Source organism: Rhinatrema bivittatum, chromosome 4, assembly GCF_901001135.1.
Source record: "Rhinatrema bivittatum chromosome 4, aRhiBiv1.1, whole genome shotgun sequence".
Taxonomy (NCBI): Eukaryota; Metazoa; Chordata; class Amphibia; order Gymnophiona; family Rhinatrematidae; genus Rhinatrema; species Rhinatrema bivittatum.
The window spans coordinates 203,857,223-203,876,565 of NC_042618.1; the positions used below are offsets into that span (position 1 = coordinate 203,857,223).

The 19,343-nt window shown below is 47.3% G+C and overlaps 1 protein-coding gene across 1 annotated transcript in view; it reads left to right on the forward strand.

Moving 5' to 3' along the window:
* The window catches only part of ZMYND10 (zinc finger MYND-type containing 10), a 364,741-nt gene that overhangs the window by 92,736 nt on the left and 252,662 nt on the right, over positions 1-19,343 (forward strand). The window contains exons 4-5 of the mRNA XM_029599566.1: positions 5,272-5,325; positions 15,767-15,919. Of these exons, the coding sequence (XP_029455426.1) occupies positions 5,272-5,325; positions 15,767-15,919 (207 nt within the window). The remainder of the gene's footprint in view (positions 1-5,271; positions 5,326-15,766; positions 15,920-19,343) is intronic.

A 19,343-nucleotide genomic window follows, 5' to 3' on the forward strand; every position in this document is an offset into this window, starting at 1 on the left:
TCCCTACAATTGACAATCAACACACTCCTTTCCTTAGGGTTTCTTGTCAATTATGAGAAATCTTGCTTCGTCCCATCTCAAACCTTATCTTTCATTGGGGCAGACTTGGACACCTTACAGGCAAAGGCCTACCTTCCGCTTCAACGGGTCCAAACTCTCATGTCCCTAGCTCACCAGCTCCAGTCTCAAGATACGGCCACGGCTCGCCAGTTCCTCATTCTCCTAGGACACATGGCATCCTCGGTTCAAGTCACTCCCATGACCCGACTAGCCATGAGAGTAACACAATGGACTCTACGACACCAATGGATTCAAGCTTTTCAGCCTCTGTCCTCCATAGTCACAGTCACACAAGCGCTGCGCCTATCCTTAACCTGGTGGACGACTCAGGTCAACCTCCTTCAGGGCTTACCCTTTCTTCCACCGGATCCGCAAGTAATCCTAACCACCGACGCTTCTCACATCGGTTGGGGAGCCCATGTGGACAACTTTCAAACCCAAGGGTTATGGTCCAACGAGGAAGCCGAACACCAGATCAATTTCCTGGAACTTCGAGCAATCCGCTATGCGCTCCGCACTTTCAAAGATCATCTCTTTCATCAGATAATCTTAATCCAGACGGACAACCAAGTGGCCATGTGGTACATAAACAAGCAGGGAGGCACAGGCTCCTTCCTTCTGTGTCAGGAAGCTGCGCAGATCTGGGCGGAAGCCCTCTCCCACTCCATGTACCTCAGGGCCACTTATCTGCCGGGAGTAGACAATGTATTGGCAGACCGGCTGAGCCGTGTCTTCCGACCGCACGAGTGGTCACTCGATCCTCTGATAGCGACCTCTCTGTTTCACAAGTGGGGTTCTCCCCGCATAGACCTCTTTGCGTCCCCTCAGAACCACAAAGTGGACGATTACTGCTCTCTCATTCGGAGCCAGCACTCTCGGCCGAGGGATGCATTCTCCCTCAAGTGGACAACCGGTCTGCTCTACGCATTCCCTCCACTTCCTCTTGTGTCAAAGACTCTCGTGAAGCTACGCCAGGACGGAGGAACCATGATCCTGATAGCACCTTACTGGCCACGCCAAGTATGGTTTCCAATACTCCAGGATCTCTCCATCCGCAGGCACATTCCTCTGGGAAAGGACCCGCATCTGCTCACTCAAAACGACGGATGCCTCCTCCATCCCAACCTCCAAGCCTTGTCCCTGACGGCATGGATGTTGAAAGGTTAGTCCTTCAGCCTTTCAACCTTTCAGATTCCGTTTCTCGAGTCCTGATAGCTTCACGAAAGCCTTCCACAAGAAAGTCTTACTCATACAAATGGAAAAGGTACACATCATGGTGCACTTCTCAGTCCCTTGATCCCCTTTCCTGTCCAATCTCCAAATTCTTGGACTATTTATGGCATCTCTCTGAATCAGGTCTTAAAACCTCTTCCATTAGGATGCATGTCAGTGCGGTAGCCGCCTTCCATAAAGGTGTACAGGGTGTCCCTATTTCAGTACAACCCCTAGTAACACGTTTTCTTAAAGGCTTGCTCCATCTGAAGCCACCCTTACGGCCTCCGGCCCCATCCTGGGACCTTAATCTGGTTCTTGGTCGTCTAATGAAACCTCCTTTCGAACCTCTGCACTCCTGTGAGTTAAAGTATCTCACATGGAAAGTGTTATTCCTTTTGGCTATCACTTCAGCTCGCAGGGTTAGTGAATTACAGGCCCTAGTTACCTATCCGCCTTACACTAAGCTCCTGCAGGACCGGGCGGTACTCCGCACTCACCCTAAATTTTTACCTAAGGTAGTTTCTGAGTTTCATATTAATCAATCCATCATACTACCTATCTTTTTTCCCAGGCCCCACTCCAACTCTGGAGAACAGACCCTGCATACCCTAGACTGTAAACGGGCTCTAGCCTTTTACCTAGACCGTACAGTTTCTCACAGGAAGAGCACTCAATTATTCGTCTCTTTCCATCCTAACAAGTTAGGACAACCTGTGGGTAAGCAGGCTCTTTCCTCCTGGTTGGCGGACTGCATTGCTTTCTGCTATGAGCAAGCGGGCATCCCTTTTCAAGACCGTGTCAAAGCACACTCTGTGAGGGCCATGGCTACGTCAGTGGCACACCTTCGATCGGTGCCGCTTCCTGACATCTGCAAGGCTGCAACCTGGAGTTCTCTCCATACCTTTGCAGCCCACTATTGTTTGGACAAAGCTGGAAGACAGGACTCCATCTTCGGCCAATCTGTCTTGCGTAACCTTTTTCCAACGTGATGTACCAACACCCTTCCACCTTCCCGGTAGGGTGCGGATGCCCTTTACCAAATTCCACCCCAGTTGTAGTGCCTGTTGCACGTCGTTGGGTGCATTTGGTGCAAGTCAGGACATCCTCAGCTCGGTACTCACCCATTTGTGAGGACAACCATCCTGCTTGTCCTGTGAGAAAGCAAATGTTGCTTACCTGATGTAACAGGTGTTCTCACAGGACAGCAGGATGTTAGTCCTCACGAAATCTGCCCGCCACCCCGCGGTGTTGGGTTTGTTTTGTTTTTACTTTCTAGGCACTGCCTGTAGCTTTGAACATCAGACTGAAGGGAGACCCCTGCTGGCTGCAGGGTCAGTGCCTTGCTGGGCATGCCCAGTAGGGGCCAGTCAAAGTTCTGTTTAAACTTTGACAGAAGTTTTCCGTGGTGGGCTCCATCCTCGATGTCACCCATTTGTGAGGACTAACATCCTGCTGTCCTGTGAGAACACCTGTTACATCAGGTAAGCAACATTTGCTATTTTGATCCTGTTCTAGCCTAGTCCTACCCTTGTCTGTCTCTGCCTTGCTCGTCTCTATCTGTCTTCTGGATTCTGACTATGATTCTTACTATCTCCTGCCCTGACTACTGCCTGAATCTTGACACCGCTTGCTATCCGCCTGCTCTGACCACTGCCTGGACTGTGATACCAGTTGTTTGCTGCCTGCCCAGACCTTGGCAGACTGGTCCTTGCCTGACCGCTCTCCACGGGACGATCACCTAAGCCCTGCCAGCCCTTGGAACCCAAGGGCTCAACCTTCGGGGAACAGGCCTGGTATAAGTGAAGCCCAGACCTCGTCCCAGTAGAGCCTGTCCATTTGCTGTCAGCATGGGCCTTGTGGGTTCGCCTGCTAGGCTGCATCAATCATGCCACAACCAAGGGTTCACTCTCCATACTCTATATTCCTTAGTCCATATTTAGCCCTTTGCATCAAAGGCTGGTTTTCCTGGCAAAAGACTTAGGGAAGATGATAGATGTGCAGAGAATGGGATTCCTGGACTGCCAGCTGAGCGGGCCAAGCACTAGCCAGCAGGTGATTGTTAGTAGGAAAGGATGGGTGGGCAATGTCCCCCCCCCCAATATATCTACCTCTTGTGGCCAATGTATGGCTGTGATGTTATCCGTGGTGTTTAGTTGTTACATAAAATTGACTGAGCCAATTTTTAGGCAACTCTCCTAATATCCGTTTTCTTCTCTAAGAAAAAACATAATAGTGATCTAAATATAAAGCAATGGGAAAATTATTTAAAAAAAATTTTTTGAAACTTTTTATATATAGAAACATTCAGAAATTCAAAGAACATTATAACCACAAAGTTCACATTAGCTACATCCCACATTTCCACAATTGAAACATGTCAACAATGAAAAAGTAAAAAGACTGTACATATGTACATAAATACAGTGGTGATATTACCACTGTACAATCCAATAAGAGGAGAACTATAAAGTCCCTGAGAGAGAACTTCATAAAACATTCACAAAAAATAAAAAATGAATATCATTTTTATTGACTTGTACATTGTCTCCAATTCTAGTACCTCTCCATATTGCATCATACTATAAAACCTTATCCCGATTCATATAAGTAATTTTGTCCATCAGGGCAGTCTCTGCTAAAGTAGTAAACCTGCATGCGAGCTGCGGACAACATTTACAAAAGAAGGCAATAGTGAGTCGAGCAGCATGTAAACAAAGACCCACCAGCCACCATCTGTTCTTGTCCAGATCCACCTGACACCAGTACCCCAAGAGACATAATGGTGGGATGATATCAAAGGAGCCAGCTATATGCTGAACAATTATATGTATCTCTCCCCAAAATGTCTGTACCTTAACATGGTTCCACCACATATGTAAATAGGTCCCAAGAGTCCCACACTGCCGCCAACAATAAGAACTAGAGGAGCTACATTTAGAAACCCCCCACCACTAGATATCTGTATACTCTATGTAATAATTTATACATGAGCTCCTGACTTTTATTGAAGATAGATATCTTTGCTGCTGATCCCCATATCAATTGCCAATCAGATTCATCTAATTCTAACTGGAGATCATGATTCCATTGTTCAATAAGCAATGCAGTAGTATCTATCTCTCTATCACTAAACACTAAGTAACGATATAATTTTGTGATACCCTTGAGCACAGGTCCCTTCTGTGTTAATATTTTTTCAATAAGATTTTTTGTATGAAGGGATTTCTCTCCCGTAGCCCACTCAAAATTCAGTCTCCCTATATGCAGATAAATGTAATGAGTATGTAATGGCACATGAAATTTACCCCTTAGATCCTCAAAGGTAGTAAAGGAAGATCCCATCCATAACCGATCCAAAAATCTTAAACCCTGCTTAAACCATATTTCCATATCCGGGAAAAAGGTAATAGGCGAGTGTTGTGCATTTGCAAATAAGGGATATAATGGAGAATAAATCTCTTCTATCCAATTGAGTTTTTTCAAAACTTGTCTCCATATTTAAAAGGGTGCCTCCTGCCAATCTTATTAAGATTAGTTGCCCAGTTGGATAAAATAATAAGCTGACCAAATTATGATTTAGCATTTGATACTGTTCCGAAATACACCAGACAGAACTGTCTTCCTCTCTAAACCATCCCCTAAGACCAGAAGTCTGGCAGCAAGCAAATTTTCACTAAATAATTTACCTATAAAAATATGTATAAAAGGGAATACATATAAACAGGTTATACTGAAAAATAACAATTGTAAGATGCCCAATTAGCATAATTTGCCTTCATGAATATTTACTGAAAAACTAAGCAGCCCAATTAATTTCATAACTACAACCCTCATCCTTCCCCTAAATGCAAACATTCAAATTCATAAATCACACAAAACAATATAAAGCATCCCTTCATTCTTCAATTCTGAACTATTATTGAATTTTTTCTTTGGTGATTTTGTGGTTTATTTTTGCTTTTCATTTCATGTTTTGCTTCCCTCCTATACTTGTAGATGCATCATGAGGCAACAATTATCAATCTTCTGGAGACTGTCTTCTATCACAAGGTAAAGGATGTTCTTTGCAGAGTTTTGGAGGAGCAGCACACTGCTAGGGTAGTCGCTAGCAACATTCTTGAATCTGTAAGAATCATCAGCAGCATTTTTACTTAATCGTTTCTTTTTTAACCAAGAAAGTCAGAACAAGACAAATAATGTGCTTTCAGTTATATTTTTGAGGCAAAGAAAGATAAAGTATTCCCTGTACGTACCCGGATCAGTCCAGACAATGGATTATGTCCCCCTTCCAGCAGAGGGAGTCAGAGGAAAACTTGAAGGGCGCTCTCTCTGCGTCCCTCCAGTATTGCTCTGACTCCAGCAGAGGAAAGTCACAGAACCTGCGGTTCCCTACTAATCTCTCTAGAGAGTTTGCATTTCCCTTTCCATATCTACTTTCACTAATTTTTGTTTCTCTCTGTTGGATGGATCATATAAAAAAAAAAAAAGAAATATATAACCCGAGAAAGTTTCAGAGACCTTTCTCCTTTCACCCTGCTTTCTAAGTAAAACTTCTTACAGGCAGAACCGGCAGCAGGCTAGTTTAATGTTGTTTTAAATTTGGGTTAAGTGTCTGTAATTTTTTACTTCACAGATTCAGTTTTGGCTGTCTAGGGGGTGCACATTGGTGGTCCAACCTTTCACCCCACAACGACCCACTGCCCTGAGAAGCCGTTTACCTCAGGGCAGCACTTGCAGAGAAGCGGCATTCCTCTGCTTTAAAAAAAAAATAAATAAAATATATATATATATATATCATAGGACTCTTTCAGAGGAAATTTACTGGGTCATTTCTTACCTGAGCGGAGGTTTTTCGCTGTTTCCTGCTCCTCACAGCCTTCGGGGGAAGTTTTCTACAGTTTGTTTACTTTTTCTTCCTCCATGCCATGATCTTTTTTGATTGACAATTTTTATTGGTCTTCACATGTAAAATATACAAACAGTGAGACACTAGGCAACCAACAAGTTATCAATGCAAGGTTAAACCCCCACCCAGCCCCCGCCCCCCCCCGACTGAGAGTACTGCAATCAAGAATATATAAACTGGAGTACATATAATACAGTCTTATTCTTAGACCACTGTAGTGAGCAGGTTATACATTAACAAGTCGTCTCTCATATAAAATACATGCACATAGATTCTATGACAGTTGATTCCTCCATGTCAGATAAGGATCCCATATTCTATAATATTTAGGCAAAGTTTTTAATCGCAGTTAGCTTATAAAGATAGCAGTTATGGTCAAGTCGGGCTACCACTGCTTCCCTAGTAGGGAGGTCTGGTCGCTTCCAAAACAGAGCTAGCTCACACCTGGCTGCAAGGATGATTTGGTGTGTGAGTAACCATTGATAGTGAGGGACTGGTGGAGACACATTCAGTAAAACATGCTCAGGAGCTAGGGGGACCTCTAAGCCTAGAATACCTGCAACCAATTTTTGGGTGTCTTCCCAAAACATGTTCACCTTTCGACAAGTCCACCACATATGGAAGTAAGTGCCAGTCCCCCCACACTTTTTCCAAAAATCGGCACTAAACGTTGGTACAATCTTCTGTATCTGAACAGGCGTCAAGTACCATCGCATTAATACTTTATACCCATTTTCTGTTAATGTGGCCGAAATCGAGCTGCATTTTGTGTTTTGAAAGATTAATTCCCAGGTCTCTGGAGAGATATGTTTGCCCAAGTCACGTTCCCAAGCCTTCTCATAAGGGGCCGCGAGCCTCACAACATTACCCAGGAAGCCATAAAGATTGAAAATAATGCCAGACTGACTGTCTGCTTTATTACACCAATGTTCCAGTATTGTTTTCCCCTTCCGAAGCTCAACCCCCACATTCTCTGACAGTAGAAAATGTCGAAGTTGCAAATACAAGAATATATTTTGCTCACGTAACTGCCACTTCTCCCGAAGCTCTGGAAAGGTGAGAAATCCCTGAGAGCCCCAGACATGCTCAAATTGAGCAATTCCCCTACTGAGCAATGAGTGATAGTGTGAAAGTGCTTGTCCCGCTGCAAATTTAATGTTATAATTAAGGGCGGTACTATAGAAATAACGGCGAGTGCCAACAAAATGCACCCTCCATTTCTCCCATGTATTTAAAGTCGTCTTTGTGGTAGGGGCAATTTCACCATCTCTCAGCCAAGTGTCCCTAGGCTGCCAAAGCATGGCCCGCAATGGCATATGCCCCACTATATCCTGTTCAAGATTTACCCAAAGCGGCTGGTCGTACATTTTATGCCAGATAATTATGGCCCTTAACTGAGCGACCGCCCAATACCACTGTAGGTTGGGGACTCCCAAGCCCCCCCTACTAGTAGGTTGAAACATTACTGCCCTTCGAATCCGAGGTGGCTTCCGCTTCCAAATATAGTTAAAAACACGTCTTTGCCAACACTTCAGCATGTTATTGGGGATAGATATAGGAAGTGACTGGAATAGATACAAAAGCCGTGGTAAGAGATTCATTTTTACCGCAGCTATCTGCCTCAACCATGAGAGGGAGAGGCCAGACCAAATGTCCAATTCTTTAGAGAGTGTTTGCCAGAGGGGTTTATAGTTCAATTCCAGGAGGTCCCCATAATTCTTGCCAATACCTATACCCAAGTATTTAATGTGATGTGCCGCCCACTTAAAGGGAAGTTTGGACTGCAAACGCGCCCTCTGTTCGTCTCCTAAAGTTAAATTGAGCGCTTCAGATTTTTCAAGGTTTAATCTGAACCTGGAGACTTTACTAAAGTCTTGCAGCACTGCAATTGTCCCCGGGAGTGAAAGATCTGGTTTAGTGAGGATAAATAGGACATCATCCGCAAACATAGCTATTTTGTGCTCTGACGATCCCAAGTGAACCCCATGAATATCACCTGAGGCACGTATATGATGAGCTAAGGGTTCTAAAAAAAGGGCAAAAAGAAGTGGCGAAAGGGGACACCCCTGCCGTGTACCTCGCTGGATGGGCAGCGGTTCCGAGTATATACCATTAACCTTTACCCTCGCTTGGGGTTGGGCATATAAATTGTGCAACCATGCCAAAAAAGAGTCACCAAAGTTCATTTTCCTCAAGACACTGAAAAGATATGGCCAGTGGATCATATCAAAAGCCTTCTCAGCATCTATAGACAATAATACTGCTGGGGTCCCCTGCCTCTGTACCAACCAGATGAGGTTCACTACCTTCCTGACATTGTCTGCCATCATGCGGCCCGGTATGAACCCCGTCTGGTCCAGATGTACTAGTTTGGTCATGACCCTCTTTAGTCTATTTGCGAGGATCTTAGCAAAAATCTTTAGGTCAATATTGATCAAGGAGATAGGTCTGTATGATCCACACACAGCCGGGTCCCGTCCCGGCTTGGCCAGTATAGAAATCCCAGCTACATTGGCACTAATCGTAAGAGGATTTCCAGACTTCAATGAGTTGAACCATTCCTGCAATAAGGGAATGATTAGGGTGGCAAATTTTTTGTAGAATAGGGCTGTGTACCCGTCAAGCCTGGGTGCCTTGTTGACTTTTAACCCCTTAATCACCTGTACTATTTCCTGTTCCGTGATATCTTTATCAAAAAACTGCCTTTCAAGATCAGATATTCCAGGGAGAGTTATGTCCTGCAGATACTGGTCAATACGATCAGTTAGAATCAGGGGATCTGCGGTATAAAGGGCCCTGTAGAAATCCATGAATCTTTGCCGAATATCCTCCGGCTTAGTGAGCAAAGTGCCCCTTTCTGATTTAATTTGTGTAATTTGCCGCTGGGCTACTTGTTTGTGCAAGTATCGAGCCAAACAGCGACCCTCCTTATTCCCACCTTCAAATCGTTCCTGTTGTAGCCTCTGCAGTTGAAAAGCTATAGTTTCTAACTCAAGAGACGAGAATTCAGATCTAGCCCGCAGGAGCTTAGCATAACAGGCCTTATTTAAGGTTTGTTTATGGATTTGTTCCAGATCCAGGATCTCTCGCCGGAGCAGCTGTTGTTTGTGTAGCCTAATCTTTTTCACATAGGACGCCCTTGCTATTAATCGACCCCTAATTACTGCTTTAAGGCCTTCCCAAACCATTGAAGGGTTAATGTCATCCTGTACATTAAAATTAATATATTCTTTAATTTCCCCTTCCAGTTACGAACAGTAATGCCATGATATTCCCTGCCACAGGGGTCTCCCTTCAGTCTTCTTTTTTCCGCGGAGCAGTTAGCCTCGCAGTTCCTAGGAGTCCTGTGGAGAATTCTCCACAACTTTAAACTTCAAAAAGTTTTTTACCCTCTTTCGCGGTTCCGTTCCGTTTTTTGACCAAGTTTTAGTCCCTGGTCATTGGTCGTCGACGGCTCTCCAGCCCAAAATGGCTTCAGGATTCAAAAAGTGCCCTAAGTGCACCAGAAACATGTCCATTACCGACCCTCACCAAGCTTGTGTTCTCTGCCTTGGTGAGAATCACGATGTTAGGGCTTGTCCCTTATGTGCCACCATGACATCAAAAGGCCGTCGTCTCCGGCTGGAGAAAATGGAACAATTGTTCAAAATACAGCTCTTGCCCGCACCATCTTCTTCAACACAATCGTCTCTGGCTAGGTCGATTCGAAAGGTGGTGTTGAAAAAACGTCTACCAGGTGAGTCGGGAGATGCTCCTTTTTCCTCCCCCTCTCCATTGTCAAAGGCATCGACATCGGGTAGTGAAAAAGCCCGGGAAAAAGAGAAACATCGCCATCGGCATCGTAGGCCGCATACGGCATCTACCGCCACGATTCCCGGTGAGCCATCGACAGAAATCGGATTGACAACTAAGAAACCTCGGCTCAAGGTTCAGGCTTTGGAGCCATCGACAGGCGATCCCCGCCGATTCCGGCGCAGGAAACCGTACCTTCTCAGGGCTCTGAGGAGGTACTGGCATCGCCACTACGGCCTCCCCCCATGGGTGCTCTGTTCTCACCATCCATGCGGGCGGAACTTGATGTTTATATACGTCAAGCGGTACGGGAAGCATTCCTCGAGGCAATACCGAGGCCTCAACCTTCTACGCCAGCGATGCCATTGACACCGATTCCGGTACCGACGGGGATATCGCCCCCGATACCGATGACCCCGTTCCGGCACCGGTACCCTCGATGCCGATTCCGGCCATTCCACCGCCATCGATGCCGATTCCGCCTATTCCTGCGCATGGACCGCCGATGCTGTCGATGCCAATTCCGGTGCCAGCACCGATGAAACCATCGATGCCAGGTCAAGAAGTCTCCATTTTCCAGCCTCTCATGGAGAAATTGGACACCTTAATCCAGGTTTTTTTCCGTACACCTCATGATGTGGATCAGGATACACTTCCAGAGCCTTTACCTGGTCCTTCTGGCATTCTCCCACCTATGAGACCACAATCACCACAACTTCCTGAGATTCCATTCAAACCTCTCAGACCATCAGCTCACCCAGTGGACACTGATACTGAGTCTGAGATAGATGTCTCATCTGATGAAGATATGTTATCTCAACCTTCACCACCAGAGGATAGGAGAAAATCGCCTCCGGAAGATCTTTCTTTCTCCAACTTCATCAAAGAAATGTCAGAAACCATACCATTTTCACTTCTATCTGAACTGGATACCAGACAAAAGACATTAGAGGTACTACAATTTGTAGATCCACCTAAAGAGATATTGGCTATACCAGTACATGAAGTCCTTCAAGAGCTCATGTACAGAATGTGGGAGCACCCTGGATCAGTGGCTGCAGTTAACAAGCGTGCAGATGCCACATATCTCGTCCAACCCATACCCGGCTTTCAAAAAGCTCAACTACCACACCAGTCGGTGGTAGTTGTCAGCCCAGAAGAAAGCTAAGAGGCTTAAGACACATGCTTCCACACCTCCAGGGAAGGACAGTCGTTTCCTGGACAGTTTAGGAAGAAAGATTTTTCAGGGTGCAATGCTGGTCTCAAGGATAAACTCTTACCAATTATTCATGAACCAGTACCAGTGCAATCTATGGAAACAGGTAGAAGCTCTCGCTCAAGAACTTCCAGAACAGTTTCAAGAAGGTTTCTTCCGTCTCATGCATAAAGGCCTAGAAGCAGGCAAGCACAAAGTGAGAGCCACATATGACAGTTTCGAAACGGCTTCTCGATTATCAGCCTCAGGCATTACGGCTTGTAGATGGGCTTGGCTAAAATCTTCTGAACTAAGGCCAGACATCCAAGAGAGATTGGCCGACCTACCTTGTCTGGGTGAAAACCTGTTTGGAGACAAGGTCAAAGAGGCAGTGGCGACCATAAAAGACCACACAGAAACCCTCAAACAACTGTCACTAATTCCTCAGGAGACACATCAACCTTCTAGGAGACCTCCTAGAAGAGAAGTAAGGAGACCTTACTATCGTCCTCAGCGATACTACCCTTCACCAGGCCGAGCCAGGCAACCACTCCCCACTCAGCGTTCCCAGGTTCGACAAAGGCCTACTAGGCCCCAACCGCCTGCTCAGACTACATCTACATCAGGCTTTTGAAATTCAACCAGAGAGCAGAAGTCCCTATCAAAATCCTCTTCCACACTTACCAGTCGGAGGTCGCATAACTTACTACCATCACAATTGGACCTCCATCACAACAGACCAATGGGTACCGATTGGATTTTCTCACTGTACCAAACGAAAATCCTCCTCTTTCATCTTGGACAGTGAATCATCACTCCAAAATCCTAAAAGCAGAATTATCCACCCTTCTGAGAGCCAGGGCCATAGAACCAGTTCCCAGGCCTCAGTGGGGCAGAGGATTCTACTCCCGATATTTCCTCATTCCAAAGAAAACCGGGGGTCTACGTCCAATCCTGGATCTCAGAAATCTCAACAAGTTTATCAAAAAAGAAAAATTCAGGATGGTATCGTTAGGCACCATGCTACCTCTTCTTCAAAAAGGAGATTGGCTCTGCTCTCTGGATGTTCAAGACGTCTACGCTCACATTCCCATCTTTCCTCCTCATCGCCAGTATCTGCGATTTCTGGTCGAAGAACAACACTTTCAATACAGAGTGCTCCCATTCGGCCTAGCCTCAGCACCTCGAGTGTTCACAAAGTGTCTTGCAGTAGCGGTGGCACATCTTCACAAACAAAGAGTGCATGTATTCCCTTACTTGGACGACTGGCTTATCAGGAGTCAGACACAAGATGGAGCTCTCAATTCCCTCAAGCTCACAGTCAACTTGCTTCACTCCTTGGGGTTTCTCCTCAATTACCAGAAATCCCATTTCACACCATCTCACCTGTTGCAGTTCATAGGTGCAGATCTAAACACCATCTCAGCAAAAGCTTTTCTTCCAAGAGACCGTGCTCAAACACTCGTTCTCCTGGCACACTCTTTTCGCAATCAAGCTCGAGTTACAGCTCATCAGTGCCTCACCCTACTCGGACACATGGCCTCCACAGTTCACGTCACTCCCATGGCCAGACTGACCATGCGACTAATGCAATGGACACTCAAAAATCAGTGGATTCAAGCCATTCAACCATTGTCCACTCCCATTCAGATAACACAAGATCTGCGTTCCTCCCTCCTCTGGTGGACATCAATGAACAACCTGCTCAAAGGTCTACCTTTCCAGCAACCAGTTCCACAAGTGACTTTAACTACAGATGCATCCACCTTAGGTTGGGGAGCACACATTGGTCATCTAAAGACACAAGGTACGTGGACAAAACTCGAAGCCTCCTTTCAAATAAACTTCCTAGAGCTTCGAGCTATGCGCCACATGCGTTCAAGGACTGCCTTTCACACAAGACTGTTCTGATCCAAACGGACAACACAGTAGCTATGTGGTACATCAACAAACAAGGGGGAACAGGTTCCTACCTCCTTTGTCAAGAAGCAGCACAGATTTGGGACTGGGCCCTGACACATTCAATTCTTCTACGGGCCACTTACCTAGCGGGCATCCACAATGTAGTAGCAGATCGCCTCAGCCGTCAGTTCCAACCACACGAGTGGTCCCTAGATCCAGCGATAGCAACCAAGATCTTTCAACACTGGGGTCAACCAACAATAGATCTCTTTGCATCCCATCTGAACTACAAAGTGAACAATTACTGCTCTCTCCTCCAGCAGCAGAACAGCCTACCAAAGGACGCCTTTGCTTGCCATTGGAATTCAGGCCTGTTATATGCGTATCCACCGATACCACTCATAACCAAAACTCTAGTGAAGCTACAACAGGACAAGAGGTCCATGATACTCATAGCCCCTTACTGGCCTCGACAGGTATGGTTTCCCACACTTCTAGATCTCTCAGTCAGGGATCCAATTCGCCTGGGAGTAGCTCCCAATCTCATAACTCAGGAACAGGGTCAGTTGCGCCATCCCAACCTTCACTCCCTGTCCCTGACAGCATGGATGTTGAAAGCTTGATCTTACAACCACTCAACCTTCCAACCACTATATCTCAAGTGCTGATAGCTTCACGTAAACCTTCCACTAGAAAGAATTATTCCTACAAATGGAAACGGTTTACTTTGTGGTGCACTCAGAAAGCTCTAGATCCTTTCACTTGCCCCACTACCTCACTACTAGATTACCTATACCATCTCTCAGACTCTGGTCTTAAGACTTCATCTGTCAGAGTACATTTGAGTGCAATCTCAGCTTACCATAACAAGCTGGGAGATGCACCTATCTCTACACAGCCTCTTGTCAGTAAATTTGAGAGGCCTAATTCACATTAAACCTCCAGTTCATTCCCCAAGCATACAATGGGACCTGAACGTGGTATTAGCCAGGCTTATGTGTTCTCCTTTCGAACCCATAGATACCTGTGACCTTAAATATCTTACATGGAAAACTGTATTCCTCATAGCTATTACATCAGCTAGAAGAGTCAGTGAACTACAAGCTCTTGTCACATACGAACCTTTTACAAAGTTCCTACATGACAGGGTGGTCTTCCGTACTCATCCCAAATTCCTTTCAAAAGTAGTCACGGAATTTCATTTGAACCAATCCATAGTTCTACCAACATTCTTTCCTAGGCCTCATTCCCACCAGGGAGAAAGAGCCTTACACACCTTGGACTGTAAACGTGCGCTATCCTTCTACTTAAACCGCACTACAGTCCAAAGGAAATCCAGTCAACTATTTGTATCCTATGATCCAAACAAACCAGGTAGAGCAGTGGGTAAACATACTTTGTCAAACTGGTTAGCAGATTGCATACAGTTTTGTTATGAGAAAGCAGGCCTTACTCTTCAAGGGCGAGTAAAAGCACATTCAGTCAGAGCAATGTCAACCTCAGTAGCACACCTTCGCTCTGTACCTATTCTGGACATTTGTAAAGCAGCCACATGGAGTTCTCTTCACACCTTTGCAGCTCACTACTGTTTAGACAAAGAAGGAAGACAAGATTCAGCATATGGACAATCTGTCTTAAAGAACTTGTTTCCAGTGTAATCCCAACTCCTTCTACAACCAACCTGCTATGATCTTCGGCTGATTCATTTCAACAATACTTCACTGTTGCCTCAATATCAAATGATTCAGCCTCTAGCTTGCTAATCACCCATATGTGAGAACTAGCATCCTGCTTGTCCTGGAATAAAGCAAAATTGCTTACCTTGTAATAGGTGTTATCCCAGGACAGCAAGTAAGCAAGGACTAGAACAAGTGGGCAATGTGCATGGAACAGACAGGACCAAAGACTGAAGATAGGTGGACAAGGATTGAAGACAAGCTGGATGAAGGCTGAAGATAGGCTGGATGAAGGCTGTAATGTGGGAAGCAACACACACTACTAGGAAGTAGTTGGACCTGTTGCTGAGGCAAGTTGCTTCCGGGGAGCTACCCTTATATAAGGCTGTGCTGATGGCATTACTAGGGGCCATGGAGCTTTCCTGCCGCGGTCCCTTTAAATAGCAGAAAGTGGTGCATGCACGCGCCTAGGGGGAGGCGCAGTGTGTGTTGTCAGCAGCATCTTGCTGTGTTGAGCAGCAGAACTGGCCCGCCAGGAGAGGTGAGTCTGGCGGTTCGTGGGAGCAGCCCATGGACCGCCAAACACAACAGCAGGGCTGAGATTGAGATGATGTGTTTTGTAAATGTTTGTCATTAATATCATTTAATCAAATTAAAAGCAAAGCTGAACACTTTAAAGTTACAGTTCAGTTAGTGTTTTCTTTTTGAAACTGTCTTATTAATTCGTGATAAATTAGATTCAGTTAACTAAAATTTCACTGACATTCACATATGAAATATCATGTATCCAAAAGCATATTTTGGTATTTCTGACCCCATGAACACAAACTTTTTCAACTGTTTCTGCTGTGTTACTTCCATCCCACAGAATTCTGGAACTTTTTCTATTGAGGCAACAATTCTACAAAACCCAGAATGCTGTGGGTGGGAGCAGATCCAGGTCTGAAGAATATCCCCTAGGGTCAGTCACAGGAAGTGTTCTGACCTGGAGAAGCACTCATACTTTCTCTTGTCATGCAGGAGTTGTGTGAGTCAGCTGAAGATACAGTCCTGGATTTGATTGATTATTGCCACCGAAAGCTAACCCTGCTTGTGGCTCAAACCACCAGCACAGAAACCCCGAAGCAAGACAGTCCGATCACTGGAGATCTGAACAGTACATCATCTTTGCAGGTCTGTGTTTCTAGGTGTGCAGGCAGGAAGTTGCAGAGTTTCATAAATCACTGACTTTTAAGGTGCCAGAACTAAGTTTCAGACAGAAGTAGAATAAACAATGCCAAAAAATCTTGTGAGATAAATATTAAAAGTGGAGGTGGTGGAGAAAAGAATGGTACCGGAATTAAAAAAAAAAACCAAACCATAGGATGGTACCCTGCACGGAGCGGCAGTTACAACCCTAAAAAAAACAACTTTCCTGGGCATACTGGATGGCCCATTTGATCTTTGTATGCCACCATTCATTATGCTATTAGGGGCTGTAAGCAAAGAGAGAAGAGAAAGGAGTGGAGGACTGAGGGAAAAATAATAAAAAGTTAATCTGGAGCTCCCTGGGGCCCCATTAGTTTGCCCCATAAGTCGATATTCAGTAGGCCAGTGAGTGGCAGTGTTACCTGTTGAATACATTTTCTGGATAATTTTAGCTATGCCTCTTAATATATATCTGGTTAAAGTTTTCCTGGTAAACTTAGCAGGATAACTTTAGCCTTACCCAGCTATATTCTGAATATAGCTGGGTAACTTAAATTCCCCTGTACGTACTAGGATCAGTCCAGACGGTGGGTTATGTCCCCCGTCCAGCAGATGGAGTCAGAACAAAACTCGAGAGGAGGCACTATATAAGCCCCCTTCCCTTGCCTCACTCTTCAGTATTCTTCTGACTCCAGCAGATGTGAGCAGGGGACTCTGCACTCCCCAGTGCAGGAGATTAGGTCTTCTAGTTTTCTGCCTTCTTTTGTGTATTTCTCATCGAGGGATCAAGTATTAAAAAAAAAGAAAAAGAAACAGGAATAATTTCTTGAAACAGATAAGTTTCTGGGGGGACTCAGCAGGCTCTGCCTGAAGGGACGTGAAGTGCTTGCTTCCAGGTCTGTACCTTCCCCCCCCCCCACACCTCTCAGGGCGCTATCCTTTGGGTTTTGGGGGAGTGTTGGGGAGTTTTTTGTGTAAGATCCTTTTCCAGGTTTACCTTCGTAGTCTCTGAATTCGGGCCGGACCCGGGGTGCAAACTAGTGGTTCTAGTCCCTCCCCCTCCCTCCCCCGTTATCTTGCATTGTCCTCCGCCGCTACTGACCCGCGGTCCGCGGGGCCCTCTCCCGGGACCGCCGGACGCCGGGAGGCCCCGTCCTTTGGCGCTCTCACTGGGTCAGTGGGGGGGGGGGGGTCCGTGTGCCCCCTGCGTTGCTGCAGCGCGACTCGCGCGCTTTTTTCCCTGTCAGCTCTCCCTCGCCGAACCTGCCATGCCGCGCTCCTCAGAGTACTCTGCCTGCGGCAGGCAGGGTGGTCGGCTCTCGCAGGAGGGGCTCTGCGACATCTGCCTTCCCGATGGGGAAGGCACCGCCCGGCAGGGGGACGAGACCGTGGGTCCTCGTAGTGAGGACCGCGCGTCTCGGAAGCGGCAGGCCCCGTTCCTGGTGGAAGGCCCGATGCCGGTGTTGCCTCCCGGTTCAGCACCATTCCCCGGCCCGGAGCCTGGCGGTCGGAAGGGGGAGGACCAGGATTGTTTCCCTCAGGGACCGCTGGAGTTTTCGCCCGAGTTTGTGGTTCTAATGCACCGGGCTTTCTTGCAGTGTAGGTATCAGCCCTCGGAGGCTTCTGGGGGGCTCCCTCCTCCTCCCAAACTGGCGCGAGTGGGATCGTCCCTGGAGGGGTCTTCTCCTCAGGGTAGGGCGTTGCCCCACGCAGGAGATTTGGGGCCCTCCCGTGTCCCGCTGGCCCCAGCTGGTGGACCCAGCAACCCTCCGGCAGGGGATCCGCTCCAGGACACGGGGGATGAACCCACGTTAGCTTCCCAGGTGGAGGGGGACGACCCAAGGGTCCTACGAATTTTTTAGTATGATGAGCTGGACGACCTCATTCCCCACATTCTCCAGGAAATGGATATCGATGCCCCCCCGGAACCGGTGGTAGACACTTCTCAGGGCAGGAAGGGGGATCCTCTGCTGGCAGGCCTTCGTCCTTTGATGAAGGCGTTCCCAACTCATCCCACTTTCTTACAACTGATTTCCAGGGAATGGGATTCACCGGAGGCCTCCCTCAAGGTCAGTAGAGCAATGGACAAACTTTATCCCCTGCCAGAAGATTTCCTGGAGCTCCTCAGGGTCCCTGCTGTGGATTCCGCAGTTTCGGCCGTGACAAAGAGCACTACCATCCCGGTCACGGGCGGCACAGCGCTGAGGGATCTCCAGGACAGGAAGTTGGAGGTTTATCTCAAGAGAATCTTCGAGGTTTCGGCGTTGGGTCTGCGAGCGGCCATCTGTAGTTCGCTTGCGCAAAGAGCGGGACTCCGATGGGTACAACAATTGCTCACTTTCCAGGCCTTTCCGGAAGCGGAGGCCCAGCGGGTGGATCGGTTAGAGGCCGTGATAGCCTATGGGGCGGACGCCTTGTATGACCTCCTTAGGGTCCAGGCCCGATCGATGGTAGCAGCGGTCTCGGCTCGTCGGCTGCTGTGGCTGCGAAATTGGTCAGCGGATGCCTCGTCCAAAACACGCCTAGGCTCGCTTTCTTTTAAAGGTAAGTTCCTCTTTGGGGAGGACTTGGACCAGATCATCAAGTCCCTCAACGAGAATGCGGTTTACAAGCTCCCGGAGGACAGGCCGCGAGCATCTAGATCCTTCATCTCCACCAGGTATCGCTCCCGTAGTCAGCGATGGTACTGTCCCCCCAGACAGCAGCAACAGCAGCACCAAGTCTCGGACTTCATCCTCTCATGCGCCGACCTGGAACCGGTCCTTTCGGGGCCGCAGGCCCAGCAAGGGCGGACAGCCCCAGAGTACTTCCTCAAAGCCACCCCAATGATGCCAGGCCGACCCACGATCCGATTCCTAGGGTGGGGGGTCGCATTGCCCTCTTCTACGGGGAGTGGGCCCGAATCACGTCGGATCAGTGGGTCCTGGATATCCTAAGACACGGCTACGCCTTGGATTTTGTCCACCCGCCCAGGGACAGGTTTCTCTTCTCCCCGTGCGGCTCCTTCCTCAAGAGACGAGCAGTCCGGCAAACCCTCGACCGTCTTCTCTCCTTGGGGGTGATTGCCCTGGTATCTGCCGCCGAGCTGGGTCGGAGTCATTATTCCATTTATTTTGTGGTGTCCAAGAAGGAAGGCACTTTTTGGCCCATCCTGGACCTCAAGACGGTCAACCGATACCTCCGGGTCCCATGCTTCCGCATGGAAACTCTGCGTTCGGTGCTGGCGACGGTCCATCCAGGGGAGTTCCTCGCATCCTTGGATCTTACGGAGGCGTACCTGCATATCCCGATCCACCAGGCACACCACCGCTATCTTCGTTTCAAGATTCTGGGACAGCATTTTCAGTTTCGAGCACTCCCGTTCAGCTTGGCGACAGCTTCACGGGTCTTCACGAAGATTATGGTCGTG